The sequence below is a fragment of the Eufriesea mexicana genome, unplaced genomic scaffold (assembly GCF_001483705.2).
Source record: "Eufriesea mexicana isolate 0111107269 unplaced genomic scaffold, ASM148370v2 scaffold1030, whole genome shotgun sequence".
Lineage (NCBI taxonomy): Eukaryota > Metazoa > Arthropoda > Insecta > Hymenoptera > Apidae > Eufriesea > Eufriesea mexicana.
The window spans coordinates 249995-264980 of NW_016909159.1; the positions used below are offsets into that span (position 1 = coordinate 249995).

The 14986-nt window shown below is 31.8% G+C and overlaps 1 protein-coding gene across 2 annotated transcripts in view; it reads right to left on the bottom strand.

Annotated features, from left to right (window-relative positions):
• Positions 1 to 4019: 4019 nt before the first annotated feature.
• The window catches only part of Nplp1 (Neuropeptide-like precursor 1), a 32797-nt gene continuing 21830 nt past the window's right edge, over positions 4020 to 14986 (bottom strand). Inside the window, exons 2-5 of one of the 2 annotated variants that reach the window (XM_017899976.1) lie at positions 10305 to 10750; positions 7991 to 8736; positions 6283 to 6445; positions 4020 to 4227 (exon numbers count right to left, since the gene is read on the bottom strand). In XM_017899976.1, the coding sequence (XP_017755465.1) occupies positions 4020 to 4227; positions 6283 to 6445; positions 7991 to 8736; positions 10305 to 10750 (1563 nt within the window). The remainder of the gene's footprint in view (positions 4228 to 6282; positions 6446 to 7990; positions 8737 to 10304; positions 10751 to 14986) is intronic. The other variant, XM_017899975.1, reaches the window with a different exon arrangement.

Consider the following 14986-nt stretch of genomic DNA (forward strand, 5'->3'; position numbering starts at 1 on the left):
ACTATTTTCCTCTGCCACCATATCAATATACTATCACTATTTAATCCATTTATCTCGTTCATTGATCGTTAATTCTCCCCTCAAAATCAAATGCACATTAAATATTAAGAAAATTTCGAAAACTGTTTATTTAACAAAGGACTGTAAACGTGTCAGTGATTATGAGAATAACCTAAATCGTTAATATTTCATTTCGAAATATTAAAAATTTCATTCTTCGAGTACATCATAAATTCAAAAATTAATTACGAAACTCGTTCTATCGATTTCGATATTTTCTTATTTCGCAAAAAATAATACTTCATTGCAACATAATCGAAGATGACACAAAATAAATAAAAAAAATAGTTTCTCTTGGATTTTTTACTTGGATCACATATAATCACTAACACAAACAAAAATAGCAAGGAAATCTCAATCTTAGTACTGAAATTCGAGTTTTAAAAATTCCAATGACTGAAGTAAATCAAAAAATTCTCAGAAAATTTCATTTAACCCTTTCGCTATGGCGGACATCGCCGCGGAGTCCCTCCCGCGTTGTGTCAAAGGTGGAAGCATTACGCATGCGCAGTCTTTAGTATTCGCGGCCGCCTTTTGAAAAAAAAAAAAAAAAAAAAAAAAAAAAAAAACGAAATACCAAAAGCGACTTACAATTCTTTGTTGTATGAGAGTTAAGCAAAATGCTAAAACAGCATTTATCTTAATTTTTAGCACAATTTTTGTGGCCGGTGACTATAGTCATCCGTCGAATATAGGTGGCGTTTCGTAGCCGGGTGACTATAGCCTATGATATATGACTATAGAGTGACTATAATCTATGATATATGACTATAGAGTGACTATAATCTATGATATATGACTATAGAGTGACTATAGTCTATGATATATGACTATAGAGTGACTATAGTCTATGATATATGACTATAGAGTGACTATAGTCTATGATATATGACTATAGAGTGACTATAGTCTATGATGTATGACTATAGAGTGACTATAGTATAGTAGCAATAGCGCTTACAATTCTTTGGTCTAAGGGAGTTAGTCCAAATGATGAAATAGCATTTATAATTAACTTTTAGCTCAATTTTTGTGGCCGGTGACTATAGTCATCCATCGAGTATAGGTGGCGTTTCGTAGCCGGGTGACTATAGTCTATGATATATGACTATAGAGTGACTATAGTCTATGATATATGACTATAGAGTGACTATAGTCTATGATATATGACTATACAGTGACTATAGTCTATGATGTATGACTATACAGTGACTATAGTATAGTAGCAATAGCACTAGCAATTCTTTGCTCTAAGAGAGTTAAGCAAAATGCTGAAATAGCATTTGTCTTCATTTTTAGCTGAATTTTTGTGGCCGGTGACTATAGTCATCCGTCAAGTATAGGTGGCGTTTCGTATCCAGGTGACTATAGTCCATGATATATAACTATAAAGTGACTATACCATAGTAGCGAAAGGGTTAATCACTAAGAAATACGAAGAAAAGACAGCACCGAATAAATGACATGAGAAACAAAGATTTTTATTCCATCGTTTATTATTATCGCTTTATTGTCATCTGGTTTATTCATTATTGTCTAGACAAAACACATCGCTACATTCCCATAATCGCAGACGATCGAACGTCATCCAATCGATGACAGATCGTTAACATCGATCGTCCCTTAATGACCACACGATTCTCCGCCGACTTTACATTTAACATACACGTATTACACAATGATCTATCGATAATTACTGAGACATGTATCATGGACAAAAGAAAGCTGAATTTCTGCGTTTATTAATACTATCGAGCGCTAAAGATTTACACCGACTACTGCTACACGTCGAAGATCGCGTCACGGCTTCCTCCATTTTGTCCCAGAGCGATCGAGCTGTAAAAATGTGCAATGAAAACTCGTCGAAAAATTATCCTGCGTGTCGGACGATCGTCGAACTATGATTTCTTAAACTCGGATACAGAATTGCTTCAGACTAATCGAGTAATCCCATCTGATTCTCAATTTCCCTTCGTGCATACACCTGTACTTGCAGGGTAAGTCCATTGAGCACGAATAACGCGAAAATATTGGATTTGCGGAAGAAAATTACAGAAGAAAATAAATAGTGCAACAGGAAACTACCAAAAAGGAATTTCTCAAAATTATAAATAATTTGTGTAAAAACAAGATGAGAAAATTATGAAAAGGGGACTATTTTTAGCTATGGTGAAGAGGTTTATTAAAAACAACTTGTGTAGAGTGGAAAAAGAAAATAGAGAGAAATTTTTTAAATTATAAACAAGAATTTGATAAAGAAGGAGAAATAAATTTTTAAAATTATAGTAAGAGATTTGTTAAGAAAACAATAAGAGAAAATTATGGCAGAATCGTTTTAAAAATTCCTTAAAAAAATTACTTAACTTTACTACTAAAAATTAAAAAAGGATTTAAAAAATTATAGAACGAGAATCATCAAAGAAAATTGGATACAAAGGTAAAAATGTAAGAAAAGGTTAAACAAAATCAATTTTCCAACACTAACAAAATAAAATGAAATTATAAATAAGTATAAAATAAGTATAAATAAGTATAAATTGAAATTAAAAAGATATTTATAAAAATTATGGAGAGAAATTTGTCGAAGAAAATTATACGTGAAAAATGTAAAAAACAATTAAAAAAAAAAATGTTTATAATTGTGAAGAATTGAAAGCAATTCTTCATCCGGAATGTAAAGCAGGTATACGTTGTAAAACAGATGTATATATAGCTTCACGAATCAGATTAGACACGTTCGATACTATCATTAAAGAATCATTAAGATTATTGTTCTTAATACAACGTTATTGTCACTGAGTATTGTCTAGTTACATTAATTTCGGAGAAAAATATTCGTGACAGAGTTTCTTAACTTTAGTAGAAGTCGCACGAGACGTGAATTTCCAACTTACACAACTCGAGGAATTAATATGGAGGTTAAAATTTGAGGTTAAGTAAATATTATCCGAGCAACGAACAATTTTATACCATTTTCAATGTACGCGACAATTACGCCTTTATACCGTTACACGTTCCCGTGGAAACGGGTAAAAATCGTAAAATCAAATTGCAAGTGGTATTTGTGCACTCGTTAAAAAGCCTTTCATTCTATGTAAACGTAATTTCCTTCGTGCACTGCGTCGTAAATTATCAAATTAATCAACGAATACGGTAAATGTGCACTAACACGATGTAAATTACCACGGTAATTAGGTTCCCTATTCGATCGTGTTCTATTTAACAAGGTTAGGTAAAAGAAAAATTCCACGTCGCTCGGAATTTTGTCTCGCGTTGACTGCCATTTTCTCCTTAAATTACACTTAGAGTATTAAGTTAGTAAGCGCTAAATTAAATACAGTACAAAGCCGTTAAATGTATTACATATAAAATAGTATGTGTCGGATTGTACAACGATGGAAAGCGCAAATAATTCGCTTTATAAAATCTTTGGTTGCTAGTGACAAGTATTTAGTAACATAGTAGAAATTAACTAGTTAGTCGACGGTCTACATCAAACATTGATAATCGTTGGAGCACGAAAAGCATATAGATATCGCACTATCTGATAATAAATACAATACCGATCAAAATACTCACTAGGTACAACGAATCTGCAAATTTTCGGTAAATTTAAGTTCCGTCATTTGTGTCTAGGAATTTTATCAGCCTTCAAGAATTAGGTTATTTCAAGCAATTATTCAAAGGGAAACAATGATACGCTCCCTGTACCTGCACTTTGTAAACACGATAATCTGAAGGAACTTTTACCGACTGCAGGTAACTTAATACGAAAAATCACTAAAGAATAATTTCATATCAACTGCAGATAAATATCGAAAATTTTCAGATAAATTCAGTTATTTCGCAGCAAAATATTTGTAACTTCTATTCAGTTTTAAATATATACTGGAAAACGTATGAATGATATGACTAGCTAATAGATATTTACCGTTGTAATAAATAATTAAAGGAACCGTTTATAACGATTTGGATCGCAACGAGCTAGGAAGTTTCTGGTGGAAATAATTATCTGTAGTCGATAAACGGGGAAACCCTTTGAAGCCGTGTCGACAATCCCCGTGCATGGCTCGAACGTAGCGTACCCTTGGATTAAAGTTAGGTCTTAGCGACCTTGTCGTCGAGTCGGAGGTGTAGTCGGACGAGGTCCCATGTACGGAATCCTCCCTAAAATACATGATTCAGATGCGTGTCAAATCACGAAATATGATTTTCAACTAATTACACCGCAGATTACTAGTCTATATAGCACATAGAATTTATATAATCTACATATGGTTATCGTTATTACGCTACAATGGCGCATAAACATTAACATCCGCTGAATACAGAGTGCGATCAAGAAAATGGTACATGAGGGCAGCGAGTAATTCTTTATGCAAATAATTAAAATTATAAGATAAAATTTTTCATTCGCAACTTAGTTTCTAAGAAAATTGATTTTAAAAGTTCATCTCATATTTATATACCTAAATATTTAATATTCAATTTATCAAATATATATAATTATATATAATTATTATTATACAAAAAAGAATATATAATTATATATTACAATACTACAAATTAATCGTTAATAAAATGGTAATGAAAAGTCAACAAAAATAAAATTCTGTTTATGTAATTCGTACAATACGAACCAATTACCTATTAAGATTAAATCTCACTAATATGATCCCACTAACGTGCCTTAATTATTTAAATCTTCAAATATATTTTTTAATATATGAAAATAAAATAAAATGTTCTTCAAAAAAATATATTATATGCTATAATATTGTATTGTAAATGTACTATAATATTTCTCGAAAAACCATATCAATTGTCTTGAATTAATTATATATGATGTTTTTATATAGAAGTAATAATAATATATATTCAATGAATTTGCAAAAAATTTTATGTTATTCTTTTAATGTATCTTTGTATAAGGAATCACCTCCTGTTCATTTATGTCATCCTTTCAACCGCATCCTGACATTGACATACATATGTGAGAAAATAACGAATACGATAGTAGGCGTCCGTTGTGTTTGCATAACAGCTGGTGCCACCTATTAGTTACTGCATGAAAAATTGTACAGATATAAGCGTATGAGACATTTATGTTACCCGTTGACGGTAAAGTCTCGATGAGTAAAGAAACTTGACAGCATGACACATATCTAATATTCAACACTTATCTACTTGACAGTTAAAGGCAGCACAATGTTTTAGCAATAGAATGTGAAAAATCTGTTTACAAAACATATGTCTCTGAAACTAAACATCTAAACAAGTACGAATAAAATATACAAAATATCAAGCAGAGGTTATGAATTGCTTGCTCGTAACAAAACATTGTCTGCCAATAGGATTAACGACAGAAAACAGGGTAATCTATGTATATCCAATAATTCGCGAACAAAAACGAATTCTGATAAGACAACGATTACTTACAATTGACCATTCAAGAAAACATAGTAGTAGGGCGCTAAAATAATTACAGGCATAAATCAGATACCTTCTTGTTGAAACCACAAAAAGATTCCAAAATGACAGAACATATTGCTAAATAAGGTATCCACTTCCTTCATCTCTCACCCAATCGATACATCAATTACGATCAACGATAATCTAAAGGAAAGTCGGTAACAGAGATTCCCCAAATAGATAACCCTGTGAGACATTTGTGAGTCAACATACGAACACAGTAGCGACAATGTAACAGCGGATAATTCTAAGACTATAATCTAGAACTACCTATTGACTACCGATTCTTTCTTCTAAGTTTTTTACACCGTCATCCCAGCTAGTCTAAAGACATTTACCATATGAGCACGCTAATCGAACCCAACACATCGAGATGTGCCACACAGAGACATCTACATTGCAATTACTAACTACTAACGTGAAGGGTCCACGTGAAGGCAGAAGTAGAATGGAAGATGGCATAGTGGTGAACATTTGGCGTAAAATAGCTGAGAACATTGCTTTCTCTATGGTCCATAAGGATGGGATCTCCCTCTCCGACTACTCGAATATTGCCGATGACTCATTTCCCCACGATCGTTCTTTAGTTCCATTCTTTCTGTGTTCTTACTCAGGCGTAGACATTCGCGACAGCGTGATGAGAGAATAATACAAAGAGGCAATAGAAGAAAGATAGAGAGAGAGAAACACTGACACAAAAAGACACACGAGAGATATAGAAAAGAGCAGGTTAGAACCTAATGGTCTGACCTGCCAACTAAATACCGAGGCGATCGCGAAAATCGAGAAGCCCTGAAAGATGAAAGCCAACCAAGACGTGCCAGGGCCCCGATGTGCCTCTTACTCGCTTGAAACGTTTCCGGGTAGCCGAATTGGCCTACCTCCGGCTGCATCTCCGGTGCAGAACCTGTTTCTGACATTCACAGATAGCGCTCGAGTTACCCTCGATCTCTGACTTCACGTTCAACTACGTGGTTGACATGTCCATTCCCCGGCGACATGAAATACACTCGCTCGAACGGGTCGAGGTCTACTTTTATCGGACTGACGAGCACAATGGTGCTTGCGAGGAACATAGCGTGTTCGCTTGCTGTTGTTCGGTTGAAAAGTTAATTAATCTGGTTGTTTGTTAAGGTTAGGTATGTTTGAAAGGAAAAGGAACGGGAATTGCCATATGCCGATTGGGTCTCGTACTTCGGGGGCAATTTTGATTTCCTCTTTGGCACGAACAACCATGGTGGAAAATTTTTAGAAAATGTAAGAAAATTTGAATATTTTTAAATTAATTGAAATATTTGTATAAATATTAACACGTTAATGGCTGCTAATGTAGTAAGTATTCTTTCTCCATGGCTACTATAAGACTAATAAAAATAGAAAAATCAGTTTTTGTATTTATTTTAATTAATAATAGGAAGTGATAGAACACGCAATGAAAATTCGAAAGTGAGCTTTTCAAATTTTTGTTTGCGTTTAATTTTGAGTCTTCGAATTTTTTAGATTTATTTAACGATTTGGTAATGTTAGCAACTGTAAACGTGTTAAGTATGGTGTAATATGTTTCTTAGAATATTGCATTTATGTAATATTTTTCAGAAACTAAAGCGCTTTCTATATATGGATATTGTAATATGTTCATTTTAAATAGCGCGCCAATTCTTGGTAGGTAAGGTAGGTTCCATTTAAGACATCAATTGGTTTACACAGTTAACCCTACTAGTAGAACCTTGGTAATTTCATCATATCTAGAACTCTTTAACGGTTATTTGAAATGCAACACGATTTTCTTGACTTTATTTAATGTTTAAACTGTTGTTAAATACTATTTTATTAATTTATATTCAATAATATTTCACATTATCTTTTACTAATGTGTTAAATGAAATATGCATTTGAGAATGCAAAGAATGAATAATCAGGCATTCTATTAGAAATTTTCAAAAACTGAAATAATTAATATTATTTAAAATTTCATATATAGCGAATTAATATTATATTGTCAAATAGTTTTTGTGAGATCATTTATATATTATCAAATGTTTTTCATTCCATATTGAGTGTTGTATAAAATCTTAAAATAATAATTTAATAAGATATTTCTATGAAACGATTATTTTAGTTCCCCATTTATATAATAACTCGAAATAATAGTATAAAGTAGAAAAATGATTCTATAAATCAATAACTTTTGATAACTTTCTGTAACAAATTACCTATATTTCAATACAAAAAGTATTCCTAATCCGTACTAAGTATATGAAAGAACTTTTCATTTTTAAACTTGTAACCCCTAACCCTTCAAAACATTATCAACATGAATGAAAAGTTACCAAATTAAAGAAAAAAAGAAAAATAATATCACAGTGAATCTCACTCACCCACAAAGACTGACATCAATGTGCATCTCTCTAATATCCTCCTAAACTACCCCATAGAGACACAAGATTACTTTACTCACCCATGAACCTCTTCTCAGTGTTCGGGTACTGTCCATTGAGTACAGTATCCATCATCTCCTCATAATCATAAGCGTTCGTATTCTGCATCACAGGCAGGGGATACTCGTCGGAGAATCCAATCTGTCTCTTAGGTCTCCTGACATTCGATTCAAAATTCGCCAATGTATCGCTCAGCTTCTCATCCTCGTAATCGTCACCCTGTTCAAGGTTGCTCAGCTCCTGAAGATCCAGTAGATCGTTCCTCGCGTTTATCTCGTCTGACAACGACCTACCATGACGCGAGAGAGCCTTCAAGATCACGCTGCCTGGCAGCAGGACCCCTCTCTTCAGCGTCACAGGCCAAGCGGAATTTCTAGCCAAAGACGAGACACTTCTCTGATCACGGATGGGGAACTCTCCCGACCTGGCCAAAGCACCGACGTATCGTTTTCCATAAGGCAATCCACTGCTTCTGGCCACGGATGCTACGTTTCTCTTTCCGCTTTGAGGTAGAGCATACGTCCTAGCCAGGGACGCGACGTTCCTCTTTCCAGAAAGAGTCACACGGTCCCTGTTACCCTTGCTCGGGTCGTAATCGCGAAGCAGGGATGCAATGTTACGTCTGCCAGGTGGTAAAGCGAAATCCCTAGCCAGAGTTCCGACGTTTCGCTTCTCCAATGAGAAATCCCGTAAGCCTTGCAATTCTGAGCGACCACTAGGTAGAAAATAGTCTCGGGATACCTCGTCGTTCTGACCTCTCTGCTCGCTGTTTGGAGAAATGATTAGAAAAATTAGTTTCCATCTACTTATTAGGAAATTTACTAGTTTTAAGGTCTATCTTCAATTTTGAAAATTGGTTAACACTGGAACTATCAAAATAGGTGGAATTATTGGATACAGACTTTTGTTCTTAGTCTAGGTGTCTGAGGGGAACCTATGTAAGGTAGAAGACTCGTATGAAGATTGACATAGTAGAAGCTTGAAAATTGGCAAAGTTCAGGTGATTGGTGTACAAAGTACAGTGCTTAAAAGTATTTACACTTTTATTTATACTATAGACACTTATCCATAGATGGGGTATGACTGTAGACATTTATATATATGATTATATACATGAACCGTTTATTTGAAGTCGCTGTGGAGACTTTCCCGTAGAATGAGTCGCCATACCAAAGGTGAAAATATTATTCTTTAGCATTTGGAGACAAATTTCTTGAAAAAAAAGAAAAACCGGTCATTGCAATAGTGCTTGCAATTCTTTGCGAAGAGTGCTAAGAGGAACGGGAGTATTTGTGTTAATTTTTGTGGCCGATGACTGTAGTCACCCGTCGTATATACTATGCGTGGCTGAAAAGAAGTCAACTCGTTCGGCTGCGGGGCAAGAGGGGTATTCCACTAGTAATACCCACTCTTCTATGACACTCCCAAAACTACTACCTCCAAGTGCGGAAACGTGATACGTTAACATAGGCGTAAGATATCCGTAAAATTCTTACACTCGAATAATAGAAGACATAATTGAAGACCTAGGATTGGAAATACAAAGCAGTGAGTCGGATAAGGAATCAGATGACAATAGCTCGGAAGCTTTATAAGATAAAGGAGTACAAAAGTAATAATAATTAACATCATTTATGAAAATTGATTTAAAATTTAAGATGTATTTTTTATGATAAATTAATTATATAATTGCATCGTACTAGATAACCGTTTAAAAAAATCCTACGATACAACATAAATATAAAAAATATGTGTACAGTACAGCGCGTTTGCTGCATAATGCAATGAAAAGTTAATCAAGATGCTAATTAGTAATTAGTAATTGAAAATAATCACGTGTTCGTCGGAAGAATCTGAAGTTAATATGCTTTTGGGACGAGTCTACGCTCTTGCATCTATTTGTTGCGTCTATCTCGCTTTGTCTCGTTGCTTCGTTCGCTTTCTTTGTCACGTGGTGTTCTCTGACCGGGCTAATAGGAAGGGATCAGTGCTGCCAATAAGGGAGGCGCTTTACTCTACTTCTGCCATGATGTTAGAATGGTTGGGTTGGTGGGGATTCGATCCTACAAGTTTCTCAGATGACTTCTTTTCAGCCACGCATAGTACGTCATATAGCACCAACAAGTACGTATGTGTTCGGGGTTTTTCGACTGGTAATTCTTTTAAAAACCTTTGGGACTCAAACGGTTAAATTCAAAACAGTGTTATTTATCTCATGCGTGCCTTTTCCCTTCTTCCTTCTTATCCCTCACCTTACACTATGTTATACTATATACTATTGATACACATTGCAAGTTAATAGTTTCAGTGTTCGTATCAAACACAAAAACATACCTTGACAGGACAGCCCTCTTTTCCTCGTCGTTTTCAATATCCACCATACGATCGTAGATGCTGATCGGTAAATCGTCGTTCTTAGCTAATATCGCGATGCTTCTCTTCTGAGCTTCAGGCTGGGGCTCTCTCTCGTCCATCTCGTCACTGTCGTCGAGCAGGCGTCCGACAATCTCGGGTAGCTTCTGTGATCTGCCGTTGAGAATGGCGCTGAGATCGCTCCGCACCACTGGGTCCTTCAGCAGTTGCAGATAAACGTGACTAGGTATACACAGTTCATGATCGTCGCTTCCCTCGATTAAAGCTCTCAGGTGTGACTTGTCGTAATTTCTCATGATTAGACTATAGTAGGCGTCCAGATTTGAACTAACTTCCGGGTGATGTAACAGGGCAAGGAAAGCTGACTTTGGCATACACTGCGCGCTGTCTTCGTTCTGACATGTCACCTGCAAACGTAAAGTAACGACTTAGGTACGATGGATTTGACGAGAAGATGGTTATGGCTGGTTCTTTTCAGATAAACGAGGAGAAATTTGGATGAAATGGAGGTTAGGTTTAGGGGAAATTAGTTATGGTTATATTATAGTTCTATGTAGTTAAATTATAGTTAGGTTTTTTGAGGATTCAGAAGATAAGTATGTTGAATTATAATTTCGAATTCGAATTTTTTAAAGATATTTCGATCAAGTTTAAAAATAATTAAAATATACGTAGAATACTTATGAAACATTTATTATGGTATATTTAGTAAGATGTTATTGGAAAGGTCTTTAAATGTTTATAGAATTAATTTTGAAACTATTAGCGATATCAGTTTTCAAAATTATATTATATTATCTGATAAACCAAATTTGAATTTTTATATTGTAATAAATAATATCTCTAAGTCGAAATCTTTTATTTATTTCATCGTTACATTTATAACAGTAGAATGTTTATTATGTTTATAATATTTTCATAATTTTATCTTATACCAATCCACTTTCATTTATTTCTTAATTTCAAACAAATGTGAATTAAACGTTGAATAAAATAAAATAAAATAATATTAAAATAAAATAATGAAATCATTTATTAAACAAAGAGTCATCTTTACAATATTTAAGATTATATAAAATTATTTCATATTTAATTAATTGTTTAAAATTAAATAAAACAGATATAAAAATTAATATTTTCAAATCAAACAACTATATTTTGAATATGAATTAGAAAATTCTACATAAGTTACCAAATTCTTAAAAAATAATTAAATCTCTTTAAAAATCATTTATATAACAAATAAGTTTTGTTTATAAGCATCATCTAAATTGGTAAAAGCTACAACAGATATAAATTTACAAAAAAATATTGAAATTCACGAAATAAAATTTAATTAACCATTCTTATTATTATTAATTATATACGTTGAAAACATTTTCATTATTATATTATTAATTATCGTTATTATTATTATTAATAGCAATAAAGTAATAATTTACTAAAATAATAGTTCAAATAATAATTTCAATTTAAAAATTAAAAGAAAATTTCTCAATATTAAATCGTTTACTATGCCATTTTTTTATCGCCATATTTACGTTGAAAACATTTTCATTATTATATTATTAATTATCGTTATTATTATTATTATTAATAGCAGTAAAGTAATAATTTACTAAAATAATAGTTCAGACAAGAATTTCAATTTAAAAATTAAATGAAAATTTCTCAATATTAAATCGTTTACTATACCACTTTTTATCACCATAGATTACGTTGAAAAGATGGCCCATAAAATATAATATATAATCTCGATGATTCTTTCGAATCGATTTTCGCGATAATGAATCTCGTACAAAGAATTATACGGCGTTAGCTTTAGTAGGAAAACCACCCCTTCCGCCCCTCAAAAGCCACCCCTTTGATTGTCCCATTATTACCATTATTACCGTTTCTATCGGTTCTAAACAGTTGTTGCTCCAATATCGAAGCTAATATCAGTTTCACCATCGATTTTCCAGATATTGAAAATTATCAAGGGTATCACGTTTAAACGCTGTCATACATACTAAGGCTTTTTCAGCCATTGAAAAGTAATAGAGATTAAAATCATGGTACTATTAAAACTATTTAAAGCAATTCTCTAAATGTCTTTCCACCTACGTGTTTGAGAGAAATTGTAAAGCAGTCGATTATGTAGATGCGATTATAAGTATAATTAAAAATAATCAACACGAGAATAAAAATAATTCGTTTATTATCTTTTACATATTTATATAGTTAAAATCAATTATATTGTAGTTATCAGAGAATAAAATGATCAATTATTCTGTATAACTGTTTAAAATTGTTTATAAATCAATTTACAATTTTTCCAATTTATCTTTTCTAATAAACAAAATAATAAAATATATTGAAGGAATATAATAAAAATTATATACAATATACATAATAATATAATAAATAAATAATATAATAAAACACTTGGATGTAAATTATAGAAATGAAATGAAAATTCTTGCAATTACTCTAAAATCACAACATAAAGTTGTGATCAAAGGAGAAAAATTAAGTTGAAAATTAAACTACAAAATGAATTGACACGTAAAATTTCCTACACGATGATAAAGATATAAATTTGGAAAATAATAATTTAAATACCAATTAAAATTATGGTACGCTTGGAAGAAGCTTCAACGATCTTGTCCAAATTTCCCACACTCTCCACGAGATTTTAATATAATGCATCAATGAAGTCGAAAATGAATGGTTATTTTAGGAAAAATCAGTGCAGTATAAAACTGCATAATACGATGTATAATACGACACTGAAAACTTATTTTACGGTTGGTATCGCATGAGCGATCTACCTTGAAAGAACCACATAATTTCTTACGTGGTAATATGCAATATACATAATTAATATGCAATATACATAATTATATTATTTAAATAAAAAATCTCACATATATACTGTTACTCGTAATTTTTAAATTTCATGAGACAGGAAAAACTTTAAACTTTATTATATTTTTGGTATATCATTTTAAATAAGAATTTTAATATAAACTTTGTAGATAAATATAGGAACTTTAGTATATTTTGAATTAGGTTAGGTTCGGAAATAAATATTTAAATTTTCACATATCCCAAATTAATATGTCTTTGAAATAAATTCTTAAATTTTTATATATTTTAAATTGGTACATACAGCTACAGAAAATTATTAAATTATAACTACGAATTATTTTCATCGAAATTGTATTCATGATTCCATTTTCGTCACGATACTATTAATTTCTGCTATTAATTAGTAAACATTTATACTAATTTTTACGTACCTTTTATTATATAATTTAATAATAATAAATTTAATTACCCAGTAAGCAGGTGTTTTAAAGTAAACTGAAAAATCCATAAAAATTCTCCAAATTTGTAAATTAAATGTAATAGTACATTGTTGCTTGAAAAGAGGAAAGACAAGGGCGACAGAACAATCAAAAAAGCCTTTAATAAATCTACTGAAAGCAAAAGATAATAGACTACATTATTCTTTATTACGTTTTCATTCATAAAATTTTAATATTAGAAATGATCCCAGACTTTTGCTCGGTATTACACACAATTATCCATTATAATTATAACTTCATCGCAACAATTCAACGTGTAATTACATTTACTAAATTCACTGATTAATTCTCCATAATAAATTATTTAAAAGAAGAGTCACGAAGATAAATGGAAATAATTAAAATAACCGAAAATAAATAAAAGTGTAAGTAAAAAATAACGGGAAGTATGAAAATAGCAAAGATAAAAAGTTCAGAAATGAAAGATAATAAAAGTTATGAATACTTGATATTAAAATAAAAATTAAGAAATAAAATAAAAATAAATAACTAATATTTTTGCAAATAAATGCAAATAAATATTTTATAAATGCAAAGATCCTGATCTTTCTTTAAAAAGTGGAACTATAGAGGAAGAAGCTAAGCAACGTCTTGCAGGAAGGCAAAATTACAGAGGAAAAATGAAAATTATCGAAATTGAACATATCTCTAAAAATCTTATAAGGCTTTCATAAATTCTCGCGACACGACATATTCGTGGGGGGTATTAATTAGCGAAGGAAAGAATTATTCAGCCGGCACACATTGACGTGACAAGTATCATAGTCTGACATTTAATTTTTAGAAGAATACCTAATGAGACGAAGGGAACAGGAAAAATTTCCCAGCTCGAATATATGTTCAAAACGGGGAAATTAATCGACGCGTTATGTGTGAAATACTGGACAGCTGGGACGTAATTAAACACGTTCGTCGTGTCATCGAAAATTAATTTGGTTCATGCTCGATGGAAGACACATCGTTCGGATTTTATCGTAAACATTGCTGTTTTATTAGCCACAGAAGATAGTATTTGTTTCAATTAATCGATGTTATATTTATGGAGATTTTGAAATAAACTTAATAAGGTAATATTCAAAGATTATGCACAGTCGATTATAAAAATATTACGATACGTACCGTAATTTAATTTTCATTCTTTTTATTTTGAATAAATGTGTGAGGAACTCATAAAATGTGTTATGTTATGTTATAGAGTAAATAATGTAGAGTATAATAATATAAAATATTATGTACAATATAATATAATATATAATACATTATAGAATATTGTATAGAATGTTATATAAA